The sequence below is a fragment of the Nicotiana attenuata genome, chromosome 10, assembly GCF_001879085.1.
Source record: "Nicotiana attenuata strain UT chromosome 10, NIATTr2, whole genome shotgun sequence".
NCBI lineage: Eukaryota > Viridiplantae > Streptophyta > Magnoliopsida > Solanales > Solanaceae > Nicotiana > Nicotiana attenuata.
The window spans coordinates 25,369,500-25,391,717 of record NC_031998.1 but is presented as its reverse complement, the minus strand read 5'-3'; the positions used below and the strand labels follow the sequence as shown (position 1 = coordinate 25,391,717).

General features: G+C 38.7%; 3 protein-coding genes across 3 annotated transcripts; all 3 read left to right on the top strand.

Annotated features, from left to right (window-relative positions):
• On the top strand, positions 3,952–5,681 carry LOC109233171 (UPF0481 protein At3g47200-like). Its single transcript, XM_019398951.1, has one exon. The coding sequence runs from the start codon at positions 3,973–3,975 to the stop codon at positions 5,446–5,448; it is 1,476 nt and encodes a 491-aa protein (XP_019254496.1). The 5' UTR covers positions 3,952–3,972; the 3' UTR covers positions 5,449–5,681.
• Positions 16,944–17,501, top strand: LOC109233659. The gene has a single exon (XM_019399533.1). It carries the CDS (start codon positions 16,944–16,946, stop codon positions 17,499–17,501), a length of 558 nt encoding a protein of 185 aa, XP_019255078.1.
• On the top strand, positions 19,955–21,525 carry LOC109233658 (uncharacterized mitochondrial protein AtMg00810-like). Its single transcript, XM_019399532.1, has 3 exons — positions 19,955–20,036; positions 20,774–21,170; positions 21,330–21,525. Exons 1-3 carry the CDS (start codon positions 19,955–19,957, stop codon positions 21,523–21,525), a joined length of 675 nt encoding a protein of 224 aa, XP_019255077.1.

The window sequence follows — 22,218 nt, the reverse complement described above, 5'->3', positions numbered from 1 at the left end:
AGAAAATATGTCCCAGTTTTTGAAGCATAAAGAGTCTCTAGCTTTTCGCACAATGATCTCACATGTGTCTCATTAACAATATGATCGCGAACATTATCTTCAACCCATTGTCGTATATATCCACATACTTGTTGGTACTCGAAATCTCAATCTTCATCAGATATAGTCTCGGGTTTATGAGCTGCAAAAAACGGGTAGATGCATCTTCTTCGCGAACAACAAATCTATTATCTTGCTTCTCCAAACATTATAATTTCTCCCATTTAAATATACCATCTTGTTCATACTCGCCTCCATTCCGTAACAACCCGGATAAATAACCAAGGCTCTGATACCACTATTATGTCGAGGAAGAGGCAAACCCGAAAATAAAGAAGATAAGAACACCAAATTTTAACGTCGAAAACCCTTCAAATCGAAGGTAAAAATCACGGGATCACAAAAATCCAAAACTGGAGCTGCTGTTTGGGGCACGAAATCAGATGCTACATGCCTCAAAATCCGATCTTCACCGTTCAAATCAAAGACAAGACGTTACAAACACTCAGTCAAAATTTCAGCCCGATCCAACAGTTAACAAATCGGTAAACGGGATTTGAAGTTAGCTGGTTGGAATAAAATCTGCAGCAAAATGAATATTTCTCTTCTCTCTTATCTCTTGATGAAAGCTCTCTCAAAAACCACTCTTATGTGCTTAAGTCTTTCAAAGACTTGTACCAATGAGCATGAATAATTCTCAAGGTTGTCCTATTTATAAATAATAAGTGGTGGTTTCTCTTAAAGCCAAAACCAACTCTAAATAGGAATAAACACCGACTCCAATTCCAAATAGGAATGGAAACCAAAAGAGAATAGGATTAACCCATTGGGCCTTTGACTGGACAACATGGGCATGTGCCCAACACAAGGAAACATGTGGACTTGGGGAAAGAAGGGGTGGGAGGGGGAGGGGGGGATGAGGAGAGTACCATAAAAAGTATTTTCCTAGAAAAACAATTTCTACTCTCTAATCAAAGGATACACCTAGAGCATACGAGAATGATCATCAATGAATATCACAAAGTAAAGTGCACCACCTTTTGACTTTATTTTAAAAGGAGTGCACAAATTAGAGTGTACTAACTCTAATAAATTGGGCTTTCTTGAGAGAGGATGGCTATGAAAGGAAACCCTTTTCTGTTTGCCAGCTAAACAATAGATATACCTTTTCAGCTTTGCTTGTTTCACTCCAGAAATCAAATTTTTCTTAGCCAAACACGTAACCCCCCTCTCGCTCATATGACTCAATCTTTTGTGCCACAATTCTGATAAAGTGTCACTTTCCACCAGATTAATGGAGTCATTAAGAATAGAGCCCTGTGTCACATATAAATGGCCAGACTTGACTCCTCGAGCCACTACTAACGAGCCCTTGGTGAGCTTCCATTGGCCGTTAAAGAGGGTATTATGGTAACCTTTATCGTCTAATCTTCCTGCGGGAGATCAAATTGAAAGGAAAGACTGGAGCATGCTTGACATCTTGAAGAACTAATGTTGAACCATTATTAGTTTTCAAACAAACTGTGCCAACACCAAACACCTTAACTTCACTGGCATTGCCCATCTTTAACACTTCAGAATCAACAGGATATAAGATGAGAAACGGTCTTTTCTTGGTGTGACATGTGAGGTAGCTCTAAAATCTACTATCTAGCTCATCTCATGGGATATCAAATTAATGACGTTTTCATCATAAGCAAAAAGAAGGTCATCTCGAACAATAGCAACACTGTTCTCGTTATTTTCACTTTTTTCCTTCTCTAATGTCTTGCTTCAACTTGTGGAAAAGCCTTTTGATGTGTTCTTTCTTACCATAGTGGTTGCATGTAGTATTATGGTATTTGGATCTTGACTTACTTCTACTTTTATCTCTATTCCTCGAACCTCTTGTTCTATCTTTTTCCCGAACTTCTGTAACCAAGATATCTTCTTGTGAGGATGAACCCTGAGATTTTCTCCTTACTTCCTTGTTCAACACACCACTCTTGGCATATTCCATGGTTACTAGGATCTGAATTTTACAAAGAAACACGAAGAGTTTCCCAAGAATCTGGCAAAGTATTAAGAAGCCAAAGTCCTTGTATTTTATCATCAAAATTAACTCCCATTCCAGACAGCTGATCAAGGACGCCCTGGAAATCGTTTATGTAGGCCTTCCTTGTATTTAAAGGTCATTAATTGCTTTAGCAGAAACAACTTGTTGTTCCTAGTTATTGAAGCGTAAAGAGTTTCTAGCTTTTCCCACAATGATCTTGCATGTGTCTCATTCACAATATGGTTGCTAACATTATCTTCAACCCATTATCGTATATATCCACATACTTTTTGGTGCTCGAAATCCCAACCTTTATCAGATATAGTCTCGGGTTTATAAGCTGCAAAAATTTATAGATGCATCTTCTTCACGAATAATAAATCTTTCATCTTGCTTCTCCGAACATTATAATTTCTCTCATTTAAACATACCATCTTGCTCATATTCGCCTCCATTCCGTAACAACCCGGATAAATAACCAAGGCTCTAATACCACTATTATGTCGAGGAAGAGGCAAACCCGAAAATAAAGAAGATAAAGAACACCAACTTTTAACGTGGAAAACCCTTCAAATCGAAGGTAAAAACCACGGGATCACAAAGATCCAAAAAGCTCTACTATAACAATAAGAGGGTTACAAAAGTTCTTCAAATTGGCTACACATTAATTTCCAAACATGGAGCAACAATAGCAACAAGAGCAACGACAAATCAATTGAAGAAAGATGAGAAGCCACAAAACAGGAGCTGCTGTTTGGGGCACGAAATCAGATGCCATAGGCCTCACAATATGATCTCCACCATTCAAATCAAAGAACAGAACGTTACAAACACTCAGTCACAATTTAAGCCCGATCCAAGGGTTAACGAATCGGTAAACGAGATTTGAACTTGGCTGGTCGGAATAAAATTTGCAGCAAAACGAATACTTTTCTTCTCTCTTCTCTCTTGATGAAAGCTTTCTCAAAAACCACCCTTATGTGCTTAAGTCTTTCAAAGACTTGTACTAATAAGCATAGAGTAATTCTCCAAGGTTGTCCTATTTATAGATAATGAGTGGTGCTTTCTCTTAAAGCCAAAACTAGCTCTAAATAGGAATAAACACCGACTCCAATTCCGAATAGGAATGGAAACCAAAAGAGAATAAGATTAAACCATTGAACCTTTGGCCGGACAACATGTTTCCTTGTGCCCAACACAAGGAAACATGTGGACTTGGGGAAGCGGGGGGGGGGGTGGGGGGGTAGGAGACGAGTACCATAAAATATATTTTCCTAGAAAGCAAATTTCTACACTCTAACCAAACACTTGAAAAAAAATTTCAAAAAAAGATTTCCACTCTCCAACCAAACAAGGAAAAATAAGTGATAAATCATTCATTTTTCATGAAAACATTTTCTAGAAAAATATTTTCTATAGAAAACATTTCCGAACATACCAAGCACAACCTTAGTGTAATGTTTTTTTACAGTGTGGGAGAGACGAAGTTGTTGTCAGAGTGTAATTAAGTAGTATCATATCAGGGAAAATGTGTTCATCAAACCGGACATCTCTGCTCACAAAAAAGACCAAGTTGTACAGTCTATGGCCTAAGAAATTTAAAAGCAATTAGAGATGTGAATATCTTTATTTATTTATTTGGTCTGAAACACGTGCCAGGAATTAAAGTGAGAGGTGGAAGCTTGCTGTTTGGAATGATGAAAGATGGAAAATTCTTGCTTTTTTTTCCTGACTATTTATAAAGAGAGCCGAAAAAGCATGTGCAAATACCTGACTTGACAATGAAGAGAAATCACCTATCCTAAAGTAAAAGAAAGCCTTTATTCTTTCACTGGCCCTATAACTAAGTTTAAATGCATATGTTAATGCTCAACAATTTTACAATTTATAAAGAGAAGATGGATAAACAATCTGCTAGAGAAGAAGGTTGGAACGTCGGTAGTGATACAGATGAATGGAGCATTACACTGCATCAAGAATCATACTCAAATTCTCATGAAATCAGTGAAAATGACAGAAAATGGCTATCTTCTGTGGAGAATTCCCCAGCAGCCATTGGCTCTTCTGAGAAGCCAAAGATACAGATGGTCCCCAAAATGCATCGCGAGATTGAATCAAATATTAGGTGCTATGAGCCCCTAGTGGTTGCTCTCGGTCCATTTCACCACGGAAAACCCAAGCTTCAACCTATGGAAAAGTACAAGGTGTTACTGGCACATCAGTTTGCTAAAGAAAGTAGCAAAGCAAAATCAATATCTATTTATGCGCTTTACACAAGGGTCAAGGACATTGTGCCCAGTACTAGGGACTGCTATGCTGAGGACATAACTAAATATTACAGCGACGAGGAGTTTGCAAAGATGATGTTCTTGGATGGCTGTTTCATTCTCCAATATATTTACTGCTTTGTCAATAGCGACAGCTATAAGCAGCTGCAGATGAAGAGCCATGATGTAGCTTTCATTCGTCGTGATCTTTTCTTACTTGAAAATCAGTTACCATTTGAAGTCCTGCATGTGTTAATGAGCTGTAGGTTCAAGAAAGATGAAGGAATGGAGATGATCAAAAAGTTCATCTCGAGTGCACATGCACAGCCTGATCTTCAAAGCCATGGATTAATTCAAAGTATCAAGTATTTATTTCTTGATTTCTTTGGCAAGATTCCTGAAAGAGAAGAGCCTTCCCTTACCCAAGAAGAAAGCTCAAAAAATCAGGTTCCTGCTCATCTCCTCGAGATATTAAGAAGGCAACTCATAGACCCGAAAGCTTTCTCAAAAGGCGAAAGCAATGGAAGGGGTGGGTGGTGCTCGTATCGTTCAGCAAGGGAGCTGAGTAGAGCAGGAATCCATTTCGAGTGTGGAAAGAGACGTTGTCTTTCAGACATTAGGTTCAATTCATTCCGTTTCTCAGCTCTTTTAACACTTCCACCTATAACTATAGATGATTCAACCAAGTCGGAGCTATTAAACTTGGTTGCATATGAGGCATGCCCTGATACACCAGATGACTTTGGAGTTACATCTTATCTTTGTCTGATGGATTCACTAATTGATCATGCTGAAGATGTGAAGGAGCTGAGATCAAAAGGTATACTACTTAACTTTCTTGGAAGTGATCAAGAAGTAGCAAATCTCTTCAATGAGATAGCAACAGATTTGGTGCCAAATCCTCATGCCTTTATTGATGTGAAACAAAAAATTGAGAATCATTACAATGACAAAGGCAAAGTATGGGTTGCTGAGTGGAAGAACACTCATTTTAATAGCCCATGGACTGTGGTTGCATTTATTGCAGCAATTTTTCTCATCCTTTTACAAGTGGCTGATACAGTTCTAGCAGGTTTCCAGGTCAAATTTGCAGAACCACCAAAATAATAATCTCGTATGGGATTCAAAACCAACCAGCTCCTTTTTTTTTTGTCTGCAGAAAATAATAAATGTCATGTTTGTTGAATTCATCCTTTTTTTTTTTACTTAGATCTTTGTACTCTTGTGTATGTATACAAAGAAGTAGTACTTTAATTTATTCATGTAAGTTTACTACTTTGAAGCATCCGAATGGTATTGGATAGACTTTGAATGAGTGCTAAGAAAAATATACCACTATATGTGACACAATCATTATTTAAATGTAAAAGAATTTTTCTTTGATATTGATTTTTCAAATACTTTTTTAAATATTTTGAATTGTACACAATTCTGACTGATAGTGTTTTTTTATGTAGTTTTTAAGTATACAAATTTTTGTTTAAAAAAATTTAAAGATTCTATATCTGAATTTCACACAAACAATTAAATAATTTGACCTTGCGTCCATATCGTGTACCATAAAATAGAACATATGGAGTAATAAGCCTTCCTTATGCTTGATATACTCAAGATTACAAAGGTTATTGCACCAATCGACAATATTCTTCCTAGTTAATCGAGAGTCAATCTCATTCTTATGAAGAGGTTGTTAAGGTGACTGATACTTTGGACTATGTATTTCTCAAAGGTAAGGGACACTTATAAAAAGCAATGCGAGTTCTTCAATTTGTACACTAAAACATCATGAGTTGTTTTATTTTTAAGTATATAGAACAGAATAATTTGCAGATAAGACCTAAGGCAATATACAAGACTTTATACCATAGAAACTCTTAGAAAGCAAAATGCAAAAGATATCTAGCATACCTACCATTTCACTCTAAGTATCTGAAAAGCCTTTAAATTTAGAACTAACGTTAGAGAAAAAGGATACTAAGAACAGTAAAAAGTGAATATTATATTTAGGAATAATAACAATTTAGGCCCCTCAACTATTGATAAATTTTGGTCCTTGTAATATTTGACTCTGAATATTTAACCTTCAGTTTGTTAAAATACTGTGTATTTGATCCCTTTATGCGGGAAATATGTTACACCTGTAAAGTAACAATACCAACTTTTTTTTTGGTTGGAAAGATATGCATATTATAGATAACTAAAGAGGTACATAAGTGTTTTATGGATGCATGTAATGCATTTGATTAGTACAGCTAAAACTAGTAGAGTTTGCTACTACATCACACGTACTGGTGGAACCAAAAGTACTTGTACTACTACTAACTAACTTAGAGGATGATTTACATAGTCTTCTACGCAGCAGTCTTGCTTGATCTTGATGGTAGGAAGTTAAGACAAAATTTGGAGGTCTTGAAAAGAGTTTACAGGGAGCCTCCACTTGTGCTGCTTTGATGGATGCATGTAATGCATCTGATTAGTACAACTAAAACTAGTAGAGTTTGCTACTACATCACACGTACTGGTGGAACCAAAAGTACTAGTACTACTACTAAGTAACAATACCAACTTAATGTAAGCATAAGTAATTAAGTGGTCAAATGGTTAGTAATGGTTGCTCCCAAACCCACACGCAAGTATGCGTGGTCGTACAAATAATATAGGATTGTAAGTCCAGATATTGTAACCACATGGACTTGTGATTAACTATTTGCTAAATTAAACTAACACAATTAATCTATTCAAGCGATTTTCTAAAGATTATTAACTACAACTAATCTAGAGTAGCAAACTAAGAGATTAAAGGAAACAATTTAGCGAATATTAGAGACGAATTCAATGAGAGGCAATATTCTAGAGCTATGGGTTAGCTAACAATCCCGTTGAGTTTTTTACCTAAATTGTCTAATTAATTTATCTAGTTTATTGATTGACAGGGTTAATATTACTCGTAGCCTTCTCCCGAAGTACTACTCGCCTATTCAAGCTAACCTAACGCCTATATTTATGTGGAATTAGGATTAACAAGAACGCATTAATAATTCCCGTATAATAACCAAGCAAGACGATTAGGTATATCCCTATCTTAACCGCAAATACGTTCCCGATGCTTGAGTTCCAGATCTTGCTCTACTCAATCTTATATGCAATCTAAAATTTCCTCTCCCGAGTTCAATCCTAGATTCACAGATAGTATTCAATTGGTGATCAAGCAATCAAATAATTAAGCGCAAGCTAGATTGAATAAACAAATGAATGTGATAAAATAATAAGAACAATTCAAGCTTCAAACCACAACGTTCATGTAGCATCCAAAACTCTAGAACTAATAACTATAAACTTAAAGCAAGAGAAGAGAAGAAAAATTAGTTAGAAGCATCGTCCAAGCGTGGTTTGTGTCCCCCCCCCCCCCATGAATTCTCCTTCAAAGTGTGTTAGATATCCTCCAAATTAGGTTTATACTTGCTTTTATACGAGTTGGGGAGGTCTTGGGTCGAAATAACCTTGTCACGAGTCAAGTAGGAGATGTTTTCCATCACCAGCGCCCAGGTAGCATGGGTGCTAGCCCTGGCACTGGAAAAATAAGCTTTCTGGAAACAGGGCCACAGTTAGCGCCCCATGCTACTTGTGGCGCTACACTGTCCCACTTTTTCGTTTTGCTCTATTTTGGCTCTAATCTCGCACCTTTTGCCCCCTATTTCCTCTGGATGATTTGTACATATAAAAATACCACGAATAAGCATAAATCAATATATTTTACATCCGAAATCCACGAAACACGAGTAAAATATGAGATGACACACACACACACACACACACACACACATATATACTTTAAGCCAAATATCAATACTCCACACGTAAACTCTTGCTCCCCCTCAAGCAACGGGACTAACAACTACACCTCAACAAAGTACACATCTGAATTAGAGAGGAGCACTTTAATTTTTTTAACCATACACGTTACCCTTGACTATGATCGATACCGGCAATCAAGCATGAACATACAAAATTCACATTCTTCCCATTTTAAACATTCCCAAGTGTATCATTTCAATTCAGTCAATTCAGACAACCTATCAGTAACCACCCTACCTCAAGAGCCGACTCGTTACCACTAAGCACCCTCACTCGCGCACTCACCCAACAAGAGAAGTTTACAATATTACTAATTCTTCATGAGATCATGTGCCCTCATCAACAAATAAAAGAGTGAATATAAAGTAGTCCACACATTCAAATATGCCTTTAAATATAATTTAAGGACATCACACAATTGAACAAAATATGCTCACTCTCACAAAGAATTCATGTGCATCCCGTAGTCGTACCATAAGCTTGCCCGTAGTGTACATCTCTACTAATCTAAGCTAGCAAAATCTAGGATCAATTAGGACTTTAAGGTTGTAATGCAGGCTAAGGGAAGGGTAGGATACATTTAGGAATAGTGATTAACCCTCCTAAGCATCTTAATACACTACACTCAAAAATCGAGCACATAATCTTCTCAACCAATTCACTCGTCATACACTATATATAACATAGCCCTCTTTTCAATTAAACACCTATATATTTCCACTAGTACGAATTAGTCGGATTAGGAGATGTGTGTTTTTTCTACATTATTTGAACTATTCTTTTTCCTTATTGCAATTTTTTTCTTTTTCTCTTTTTTTTCTACACACACTCCATACATTAAAGTTCCACCGAAACTTAAGGGTAAGTTCTACAGAGTGGTTAGACCAACGATGTTGTATGAGGCTGAGTGTTGACCACTCAAGTTCACTCATGTCCAGAAGATGAAGGTAGCAGAGATGAGGATGTTGAGATAGATGGGCGGGCACACCAGATTAGATAGGATTATAAATGAGGTTATTCGCGATAAGGTGGGTGTGGCCCCTATTGAGGACAATATGCGTGAAGCGCGACTTAGGTGGTTTGGTCATGTGGGGAGGAGGAGCACAGATGCCCCGGTGAGGAGGTGTGAGAGGTTGACATTGGAGGGCCTACAGAGAGGTAGAGGTAGGCCAAAAAAGAGGTGGGGAGAGGTGATTAGGCAAGACATGTCGCAGCTTTAGTTGACCGAGGACATGACCCTTGATAGGAAGATATGGAGGTCGAGGATTAGGGTAGTAGAGTAGGTAGTCTAGAGTGTTCATAACAGTAGTATTTGCACATAGTCTCGCTTTCTGTCGGTAGTAGGTTTTTATGACTAACCATTGTATCCTTCATTGTTGATCACCTTACTGTCTTTTTGTTTTAATTCTGCGTTTATATGGATTTTTGGTACTGTCCCTTATTGTCTATACTTTCATTAATGTGGTGTTTATGTTTTTCTAAGCCGAGGGTCTATTGGAAACAGCCTCTCTATCCTCACAAGGTAGGGGTAATTTCTGCGTACACACTATCCTCCCCAGACCCCACTACGTGGGATAATACTGGGTATATTATTGTTGTTGTTGTTGTATGCTCCATACATTAAGGTTCATAGGCTAGTGACTTTTTTTTCCACAACTTTAGTGCACCTTAAGGGACCTTCCATAGTTCTACATGAAAATTACTTTAACGACCCGGCCGGTTATTTCATGAGTTACTGCTCCGTTTTCCCCTTTTTTTTCTTCTTTATTCTTGGTTCATCTGTGTTATATGGTATCGGATTGGTCGGTTCGAATTCGGAATGATTTTGGAAAGGTTTGAGACACTGAGTCTCTTTTCGGTAAGCTTAAGTTGGAAAAGTCAACCGGATGTTGACTTATGTTAAATAGGTCTCGAATGTGAATTATGATGGTTCGAATATCTTCATGATGTGATTTGGGACTTAGGAGCGTGATCGGAATGTGTTTTGGAGGTCCAGGGTAGATTTAGGCTTGAATTGGCGAAATTGGAATTTTGGCGTTTTCTGGTTGGTAGCGGAGATTCTGATATAGGGGTCGAAATGGAATTCCAGAAGTTGGAGTAGGTCCGTTGTGTCATTTTTGACGTGTGTGCAAAATTTCAGGTCATTCGGACGAGGTTTGATAGACTCTTTGATCAAAAGCGGAATTCGGAAGTTTTTGGAACCTTAGGCTTAAATCCAATGTTATTTGGTTGATTCGATGTTGTTTTAGGTGTTTCAAATATTGGTATAAGTTTGGATAGTGGTATATGACTTGTTCGTACTTTTGGTTGAGGTCCCTGTGGGCTTCGGGGTGATTTCGGATGGTTGACGGGAAGTTTGGAGTTGGAAATTGCAGCTGAAGCTGCTGAAAATCTGTCATAACCGCACCTGCGGCTTGGGGACCGCAGGTGCGGGCCCGTAGAAGCACCAAGGGGTACGCAGATGCAGAAATGGGCATGAGGAGCTGGAACCGCAGATGCGTGTGTTGGAGCGCACCTGCGATAGCGCAGGTGCGGGATTTTGATCGCAGGTGCGGTCCTTGAGCGGATAAGTGGATTCCGCAGATGCGCACCTGGGACTGTAGGTGCGGGTTCGCAGGTGCGAGATTTCTACCGCAGAAGCGATTTAGCTGGGCAGAACATATATATTTGGCCCTTCGCGATTTTGAGTGGTTTTTTCACCATATTTCATACGGGAGAAAGCTTGGGAGAGCAAATTGAAGAGGGAATCCAAGAGGATTTTGTGGAGGTAAGGTTTTTGGACCCTAAACTTGTTTCTATGATGATTTTTTAACATTGTAAGCTTGAAATCTATGGAAAATCAGTAGCAGAATTGGGGGTTTAGGGCTTGGGAATTGGAGACCTAAAATTAGGGATTTGAGGGGTCATTTGTGGATGGATTTTGGTAAATTTGGTATGTATGAACTCGTGGGAGGATAATGATTCTATTGATTTTATTTTGTCGGATTCGGAGACGTGGGCCCGGGGTCGGGTTTGTCCGATTTCGGGTTTGGCCAATTTCGGGTTTCTTGATGCAATTTGATTATTTTCGCATGGGCTTCGTTCCCTTAGCATATTCTAATGTTATGATTCTGATTTTGGGTAGATTCGACGCGAGTTGAGGCCGATTCGAGAGGCAAGGGCATCGCGGGCTAGAATTTGGACCGGATTGAGGTATGTAATGATCGTAAATGTTGTCCCGAGGGTATGAAACCCCGGATTTCACATCGTGGTGCTATTTTGAGGTGACGCACATGCTAGATGACGAGCGTGGGGTCGTGCACCGTTGGGGATTGTGACTTGATCCATCCCGTACTGCTATTAAGTCGCGTATTTAATTAAAAACTGTTTAATATTATTGTGTTTTGGAAAATACTACTATGTTTGGGGCTAAATGCCGTGTCTGGGACTTGTGACGATTGTTTGGAACTTAGGGGCTTTTACTACTGTTTTCCTTATTGTTTTCGGTTTGATATTTACACTCAGTCATGCTATTTTCTTACTGTTTTCATAACTCGATTTTATTCACTCCTTTTGATTTCATAAATGATATTTTGAGCCGAGTACTTGTTTTACTGTCAGCCCGAGGGGCTTGAGTGAGATCTGACTGAGTGAGGCCGAGGGCCTGTGTTGTGAGGATATCATGGGATCGGGCTACGTGCCGCAGCATGTGGTACTGATTTGTGATATATCAAAGGCCGAGGGCCTGATTTATTATACCACGAGGTGGCTTGTGATTGTTATAAGGCCGAGGGCCTTTTTGATTATGCCATGAGATGGCTTGTTATAGCGCTTGGGCTGTAGGAGCCCCTCCAGGAGTTTGTACACCCCTAGTGAGCGCGGGTACCCAGTGTGAGATGTGATGTTGCCAGAGGGGCTGTTGTTGTTTCATGTTATTGCCCGAGGGGCTGATTACGAGTGATTGTGAGATAGCCCGATGGGCTGGTTCTATTGATATTTTGCCCGAAGGGCGGTTATGGTACACATTTTTCCCGAGGGGCTGTTTTACGTTTCTGTACTTTTACTCAACGCTTTTATCACTCGTTTGAAACTGTTGAAAAGTGTTTTAAAATGGTTTTACTGAACTGAGATGTTTTACGAGTTTTACTACTTTACTGCATTGTTCTGGACTTATATTGTTTTGATGTAGCGTTATGCTGTGGGGTACGTGTTTTCTTACTATTACTTACTGAGTTGGCATACTCACATTACTCCCTGCACCCTGTGTGCAGATCCAGGAGTATCGGGTCACGCTAGCGAGTGCTGATTTGTCTTCCAGCAGGCTTTCGGAGTTGACTAGGTAGTTGCTTGGTGTTCGCAGCCCAGTGCTTCTCCTTCCTATCTTTATCCCGCTTTGTATTAGCTTTGTTTCAGACTATGTTGTCTTTTCATATTTCTAGACGAGTTGTAGTTGCTCATAACTGGTGACAACCCGATGTCGGGCTGTGTTTAGTTTCCGCACTGTTCTATTCTACCTTACATTTTGGGATTTCAGCTTATTAATGACTTTTAAATGACTTATTATAATTGTTTGGTTGGTTTTGGGGTTTGTGTCGGCTGGCCTAGTTTCACAATAGGCGCCATCACGACCAGGTCCGTTTTAGGGTCGTGACATTTACTCCCCAATCTCTCACCTTACTTCTTTTAGAGACTATGTGCCTTAGGAGGTAAGGGTTCAACAATCTCAAATTAAGATCAAAGAGGGTACGACTTGTAATGTGGGTGCCAAGGAAAAGGTCTATAGGCTCAAAGGGGCTAGCAACGAATTTTTTTTTATTTTCAAGTGACAAGCACATCTATGATCAAGCAAGAAAGCCTTTGTCATCTCCTAGATAAGCACAACTTAACAATTTCGCTTCGATTAACATATGTGGCAAGTTCTAGACTACACAGGATAGCACAGAGAATCACAATTCCTCACTCACACATTGCACATGACTCAATCAAGACGGTTCTTTCCAACTCTCAAGTCAAGCAAGCACAAATAATTGAGAAAATTTAAGCAATATTGCACTATGTGGCATACAAGTCAAACAACCGAGAAAAGGCATCACAGAGTAGGCTATTTATTTTACTCGGGCAACACAATTCAAATCAAATGTACGGGAAGATAGAGCGCATGCCATAGCTAATATGCCAGCACCAAACACGTCAACAGGTATCTCACAGCAACTCAGTTTCTTCCTAACCTACTCCTAAAAAAAATAAAGTACCTAGTTCGAGCTACACCCTTGGAAAAGAACCGGTGCCTAAAGAAAAACCAAGGGATACTACCTAACTATCCTAAAGAAATCTTTTTGGTGTTTTTTAATCGGACTTTAATTCCTCAAGAAAACTGTCCACAAAATCCATCGTCGGAAAAAAACCAAAATTTTCTGATTTTTTTTTCTTTTCATTTTTTTAAATTTTTTTATTACACAAATTACTATACTAAGAAAGAATACTACAATTAAGCTAGGATGGCACGGAAAATCATTAGCAGCTCACGGGATACTCATGCTTCTCCCAGAGATGATCCTTTGTGCGGGTACCCCACACTTAGTTCCAACCATCGCTTTTGCACATGCCTAATGGCTTTGACTCCATGCTCCTACTCCTATATATAAAACACAAAACAGCACTACAAAAACAATACAATAAAAAATAAAATATAAAAAATAAACAAAATAAAAAGAAATAGCAGAATTGGGTTGCCTCCCAACAAGCACCTTATTTATAGTCGTGGCACGACGCCATCACTTTTACCACTTTTCCTTCCACTTTGAGGATATGAATTGCACCCCTAATTTCGCATCAATTTTTCTATCACGTTCTTTAGGCGGTGGTGTGAACATAAAGGAACCAAGCAATAGATATCACATCTTGCACTTCTTGACCCTTAAGTGAGGGATGTCATTTGTCTCCTTGGCATCACAAATTTCAGAATATATGCACTTTGTTCCCCATTCATTGACTCCTCCATAGGCTCGAATGGATGAATTCTCGTGTCACGAACCACGCACAATGTTGAAAAATGGTTAGAGTGAGGTCTAATGCGCTCCAACTCTAGAATCGCTTCACTTTTGACATCCTCNAATCTCAAGAGAAACCCACTGAGACATTCTGTGATATGCGTACTCGTTGGAGGTCGAAAGCGCGAAGATCAGGAGCCTGCAGGTCATGGATATCTGAGTTAAATTGGTCTATCTCTTGCCTAAGCTCAGTTCTTCCTTCTATCAGTTGTTCTGCGTATTTGAAAGACCATCACAAAGAGACTCGTGAAATTTTATTAGCTGAGCTTGTTCCTCTAGCCAAGATTAGCTCACTATATCTGCTTCTTAAAAATTTTCTTCTGGAGGGTACTCGCTCTCTTTAGACAATTCTTCCGTCTCGACCTTCATTCTCATGATTGTTGCAATAATTCTTTGTATAGCCTTTTGATTTTCATATTGTTGCTCGGCTACTTGCCTCATCATGTCCATAATACAAGCAACACATTTCACATCCTCCACTTCATTGCTCCTATAAAACTCATAAACATTATAAGAAATATCATAATAAGGGCTCAGATAAGGGTAAAATAAATTAGGACAACAATCCCAATGGCCACCTTGACAACCATACATATTACAAAAATTCCACTCATATGATTGAGATTCACAATTTTGCCACAAGTGTGGTCCTCCACAATATGGACATGGATCACCAAAATAAGAATAAACAATATTCAACCAGTTCTCATTCCAAGATGCCATGTAACAAAAAATATAATACTAACTACACTAAACAAAAATTAAAAACTTGAATAGAAAAAAAAAGTAAAAGTCTAATCTATCAAGAGTCTCAATTTTAAAGTCCCCGGCAACGGCGCCAAAAACTTGTTGCTCCCAAACGCACACGCAAGTAATCGTGGTCGTACAAGTAATTTAGAATTCTAAGTCCAGATATCGTACCACAGGACTTGTGATTAACTATATACTAAATTAAACTAAGACAATTAATCTATTCAAGCGATTTTCTAAAGATTATTAACTACAACTAATCTAGAGTAGCAAACTAAAAGATTAAAGGAAACAATTTGGCGAATATTAGAGACGAATTCAATGAGAGGCAATATTCTAGAGCTATGGGTTAACAAACAATCCCGTTAAGTTTTTTACCTAAATTGTCTAATTAATTTATTTAGTTTATTGATTGACAGAGTTAATATTACTCATAGCCTTCTCCCGAAGTACTACTCATCTATTCAAGCTAACCTAACGCCTATATTCTAATGGAATTAGCATTAACCAGGATGCATTAATAATTCCCGTATAATAACCAAGCAAGGCGATTAAGTATATCCCTATCCTAACCGCAAATCTATTCCCGATGCTCCAGTTCAAGATATTGCTCTACTCAATCTTATATGCAATCTAAAATTCCCTCTCTCGTGTTCAATCCTAGATTCGTAGATAGTATTAAATTGGTGATCAAGAAATCAAATGATTAAGCACAAGCTAGATTGAATAAATAAACAAAAATGATAAAATATTAAGAACAATTCAAGCTTCAAACTACAACGTTCATGTAGCACCCAAAACTCTAGAACTAATAACTATAAAGTTAAAGGGAGACAAGAGACGAAAAACTAGTTAGAAGTCTCATCCAAGCATGGTTTGTGTTCTCCCCCGTGAATTCTCCTTCTAAGTGTATTAGATATCCTCCAAATTAGGTTTAGACTTACTTTTATACGAGTTAGGGGGGGTCTTGTGCCGAAATAACCTTATCCTGAGCGAAGTAGGAGATGTTTCCCGTCACCAGCACCAGGGGTAGCGTGGGGCGTTAGCCCTGGCGCTGGAAAAATAAGCTTTCTGGAAACAAGGCCACAGGTAGCGACCCATGCTACGTGTGGCGCTACACTGTCCCACTTTTTCGTTTTGCTCCATTTTGGCTCTAATATCGCACCTTTCTCCCCCTATTGACTCCGTATGATTCCTACATATAAAAACACCATGAATAAGCATAAATCAATACATTTCACATCCGAAATCCACGAAACACGAGTAAAATTTGAGACGGTATACATATAAATATATATACTTTAAGCCAAATATCAGTAATTCTAGTATATTTGTGAACATTCACAAGCAAATGGATCAAACAGAAAGGTATTACTTGAAGTCACCACTTCCCACTAGATCCTTTCATAATGATACCTTAATGTACTTGTTGGAGCTGGTTGTTCAACGTCTACTATGGAGGATTTACATGAAAAAGAAGAGAACAAGAGAGAGGATTTAGGGCTTGGTCTGAACGAGAATGAATTTGGTCGGTGTGACCAAAGTTTTTTATCCTCTCATGATATAAGAGATCTGAGCCGTCCAATACAGAGGAAGACTTTTAATCTCAAATGCTCATCATATATGGATTCACTTAATCATCATTATTGATTAGGCACAATTGTCAACTTAGGATACCCATTCTAAATTATTCTTTGTGCATGTGAGCACGTGACAATACATACATATTTGTTTTTATATTCTTGCATATAAGATGGCTAGTTAGGAATACACAAATAGAAATAGTACACATGTACAGTAGCTAAACAACTTTTGATTTTTTTTATCTGTATAAATACATGTAAAGTTGGTAAATGAAATACACAAAAAATTCTCCACTGCTTTCTCTACAGTATTCTTCCATGGTATCAGAGCAATAAAGATAAATCCATCATCATCTCCTTTATTCCTCTATGTGAATCTTAGACCATGCCTGATAACACTAAAGCAACAATCACCAAAACCACCACTGGTGGGATATCAATTATCAGTTCCAATCATGCTTACTTTCTTCAATCCTATGATACACCAAGGATGTTACTTGTCAACACTGCCTTTGATGTTAGAGGTTTTCAAGGTTGGAAAAGGTCAGTGCTCATAGCACAATCAGCCAAGAACAAGATAGGCTTCATAAATGGTGCTTGCCCAGCATCAGCTGTTGGTTCAAAGGATTTCCAGACATGGAGCAGATGTAATGACATGGTGACATCTTGGTTTCTCAACTCACTATCCAAGGACATAGGGGATAGTGTCATCTACTCAAAATCTGCTAAGGACCTCGGGATCAGTTTGGAGCACAGATTTAGCCAGCCAAATGGAGCTAAGCTCTATCACCTGAGGAAAGAATTGCAAAGATTAGTTCAAGGAACAAGTGACGTAGCAAGCTATTTCACAAAACTCAAACGACTATGGGATGAGTTGGATTCACTAAATTCTGATGTGAAGTGCAGTTGCTTGTGTGTGTGTGTGAAGGAAAGCAAAGATTAGAAAAGTCACTAGATGATGAAAGACTCATTCAATTTCTTATGGGTTTGAATGACAGTTATGGACAGGCAAGAGAAAACATCCTCATGATGAATCCTTTGCCAAGAACCAATTATGCATACTCTCTTGTGTTACAAGATGAAAGCTAGAAAGAGATCTTTGCCAATCCACTCATCTATCCCGATTCCTCAGCTTTCATGGTCACAAACCAAAACAATTTTGCAGAAAGAAGAGGAAGGCATGCACAAAGAGGGAATGCACAGTATCCAAAGTTTGGAAAAAACGTGCAAAAGGGAACTAACAATTCCATTCAGAGGAATTAAACTTTCAAAGGAACGGAAACCAAGTTTAATCCTAATGTATCCTGCAGTCATTGCAAGAAAGTTGGACACAATGTTGATGATTGCTACAGAATAATAGGATTTCCAGAAGACTTTAAGTTCAAAAAGGGTAATCAAATGCAAGTCAGAGGCAATGGATCATTTCAAATGGAACAAACAAAACAAAACAATACTGGTCAGAGTGAAGTGTTGAATCAACACCTATCACAAGATCAATTTTTTAAATAGCTATAACTAATTAAGCAGGTTAAGGTTGCAGATTCAGGAAATCCAGGAGTAGAAATCATTGACAATGTTGTTGCCGGTACTATTGCAAGATATTCTGGAACTTATTTTTCAATTTTTAACTCTAGTACATGGATTATTGATTCTGGAGCCTCTAAGCACTTGTATTTTGACTCAAATGCCTTTATTTTTTTAACAACCCTGCCGATCCCCTTAAGTATAAACTTACTTAATTCTTTCAAAGTCACAGTCACTCATGTAGGAAGGATATCTATTCTACCTGATTTCATTCTGGAAAATATATTACATGTGCCTAGTTTCAGATGCAATCTATTATCTGTTAACATGTTCTGTTTACAGTTTTAGTCAATTCTCTTTTTCACTTCTAGTTACTATTTTTGCAGGCCCCTTTAGTGAAGAAGGTACAAGTTTTTGGTGAAGCTAGGGAAGGACTTACCTCTTGGAGCCAATTCAAGTTATAAATAACACAGAAGTAGAGCCAAGTTCATTTTCAAATCAAAATGTCTTTAGTCAGTTATCCGTTTCTTTTCCTTTCTCTGAAAATGTAGTTTCAGATGTAAGCCTTTGGCATGTTAGATTGGGGTATTTGCCTTTTTCATCAATGAAACATCTTAGTTTTATTTCTTTACCTTCTAAATCTAATTATTTCTGTGACATCTATCCTAAAGCTAGACAAACAAGAATACCCTTTACTTTAAGTCAAATTAAAGCAAAAAGTTTTGAGTTAATTCATGCTGATGTTTGGGAACCCTACAAAGTAGCTACTTACAATGGTTTTAAGTAGTTCATAACTATTGTGGATGATTATAGTAGAGGAGCTTGGACTTTTCTTATGAGTACCCAAAGCAATGATTTTGATTTTTTCAAAAACTTCTTCACAATGGTGGAAAGACAATTTGGGGTGAAAGTGCAAAAATTAAGAACAAACAATGCCTTTGAGCTTGGGAAAGGTTCTCAAGAGGCAGCTTTCTTGCTTCACATGGAATAATACACCAAACATTATGTGTGGCATCACCTCAACAAAATGGAGTTGTTGAGAGGAAGTATAGACACCTTTTGAAAATTGAAAGGTCTCTGCTATTTCAGTCTAAGCTTCCTCTGATTTAATGGGGAGAATATGTGCTAACTGCTACATATTTGGTTAACAGGCTGCCTTCTAAGGTACTCAAAGGAATCTTACCCTAATATGTTTTATTCAAGCAACAACCCTCCTATGATTCATTCAAGTGTTTTGGTTGTCTTTGCTATGTGTCTACTTTATCTGCTGAGAGAGAAAAATTTGACCCAAGGGCAAAGCCTTGTGTGTTTCTGAGATATTCCTTGGGGCCAAAAGGATATAAGATTCTAGACCTAGATACAAAAAGAATGACAGTATCCAGGGATGTACAATTCTATGAAGATCAATACCCTTTTGCCTCTACTAATCTAATTCCAGCCCCTATTTTTCCTATTCCCTCAACCTCAGACCAAAGCTTTCTATCAGACCGTGACCAACATGATCCCATGACATCTAGGGAAAACTCCCAATCACCATCCCAATTCATCAACCAAAACATCTCTAGTACACCTCAGTCAACCTATACTTCTCATTCAAGATCATTTGCTCATTCCCCTTTGCCCATAGCACTTTCAGAAATCAGGAAGTCCACCATAACACACAACACACCTGCATACCTACAAGACTATGTATGCAACTCAGTCTTTCTTGTTGATTTAACTAACTCTTATTTCATGGCACCAATTCAACCTAATGTGTTACCCTTCACAACTCTTTCATTTGCCAACCAATCCTTGATTAATTCCACTTCTTACCTTACAGAACCTACTTCCTATTCTCAGGCTATGTTGCATCTAGGTTGACAAGAGGCTATGGCTAAGGAATTGGAAGCTCTTGAATTGAACAAAACATGGGAAGTAGTAACTTTACCTACTGGGAAGAAAACTCTTCCCTGTAAGTGGGTTTCTAGAGTATACAAATCAGATGGTTCTTTGTAAAGGTTTAAAACACGTATATCAGGGGAGACACACAAATAGAAGGCATAGACTTCACTGAAACCTTCTCTCTAGTTGTCAAAATGACAACAATCAGATGTCTACTTGCTATTACAGTAAAGAAATGATGGAAAGTGTCACAACTAGATGTGAACAATGCCTTCCTACATGGAGATTTGCAGGAAGAGGTGTTCATGAAATTCCCATCAGGAATATCACCACCTTCACCCAATCATGTTTGTCTTTCAAAAAATATCTATACGGACTGCGGCAAGCCTCAAGACAATGGTATTCTAGGCTCACTACAGCCCTCAATTTCAAAGGGTATTCACATTCCTTAAATGACTATTCACTATTTTCTAAGAAATCAGCAGGCAGAACTACCATAGTTGCAGTCTACGTTGATGACATCCAAATCACTGGGGATGACTTTAGTGAGCAGGAAGACCTTAAATTCTTTCTTAATCTGAGTTCAAAATCAAGGATCTGGGGGATGCACACTATTTTTTAGGGTTTGAAATTATCACAGAAAAACAAGGAATCATTTTGACTCAAAAATGTTATACCTTAGACCTCTTGTTTGAGTTTGATTGCATGTAAATGCGACCAACATCTTCTCCATTAAATCCCACTCAAAAGCTTCGACCACACCAGGGTACTTTGCTTTAAGACCCCACCTGTTATAGTTGATTTTAGGGAAATTAAATTTCCTCACACATACTCGACCACACCTCTCCTTTGCTGTGCAACACCTCAGTCAATTCATGCAAATGCCTCGCCAGCCTCATCTAGATGCGGCCTTTCACTGCCTTAAGTATCTCCTCAAAGATCCTGGTTTAGGACTTTTTCTAAATTCAAGGCCTGATTATCAACTGCTCGCATTCTGTGATTCCGATTGGGGATCTTGTCCTCAATATCGCAAATCCATTAATGGATTCTTCATCAGCCTGGGAGGTACCCCTATTTTCTGGAAATCAAAGAAGCAAACTTCAGTCTCTCTTTCGTCTGCTGAAGCAGAGTATCACTCAATGAAAAAAGTTGCGGCAAAATTTACCTGGTTGGTCCGTTTATTAGGCGATCTGTCTATTTCCCTGTCAATGCCGGTAAATCTCTTCTCCGATAGTTAGGCGGCTATTCACATCACAAGAAATTCGGTCTTCTACGAGCGTACCAAGCACGTGGAGTTGGATTGCCACTTTGTGCGGCATCACTTTTTGGCCTGAATCATCTCACTCTCTTATATCCTGTCCAGATCTCACATTGAGGACATATTCACCAAACCCTTAGCTGGGTCGGCACATAGTTCCATTATTGGCAAGTTGGGTGTGGCTACTCCCCCCTCTAACTTGAGGGGAGGTGTTGGAGCTGGTTGTTTAGCGTCTACTATGAAGGATTTAGATGAAAAAGAAGAGAACAAAAGAGAGGATTTAGGGCTTGGTCTGAACTAAAATGACTTTGGTCGGTGTGACCAAGGTCTTTTATCCTCTCATGATAAAAGAGATCTGATGTCTGTTGCAATTGTACTTCTCGAACGCGAAGCTACTCTCGCAATCGCGAATGGGAACTAGGACAGGGCACGAATTCCTTTATCGCAAACACGATGGCTAGGTCGCAAACGCGAAGCTTTGGGTGTTTTCCCTTCGCGAATGCTGGCAGCCTCTCGCGAATGCGTAGGGTTGAGGAGACCTGGAAGGGTGCATCGCTGTAACTCTACACGAACGCGAGCCCTGGCTCGCACACACGAAGGCCTGGGGGGAGAAGCCTTCGCGAACGCATAAGGAACACCACGAACGCATAGGCCATTCTGGCTGCTGTGCTTCGCGAATGCGTCAAGCCCTTCACGAACGCGAAGAAGGCCTGATGCTCAGTCAATTAAATATCCCAAAGACGGGATTTCACCTATTTTTCACCATCTTCTCATTAGAGCTCAGCCTAGAGGCGATTTTGAAGAAAAATTTCATCACCATTTCATAGGTTATATACTTTAACTTGTTTTCTTCCATTTTCCATCAATACCCATTGATTTCTAACCTTTATTTATGCTCATTCATGGTAGAAAATTAGGGATTTGGGTAGAATTGGGAGTTTTTGTAAAATTGAGATTTAGACCTCAAATTGAGGGTCGAATTTCGAAACTAATT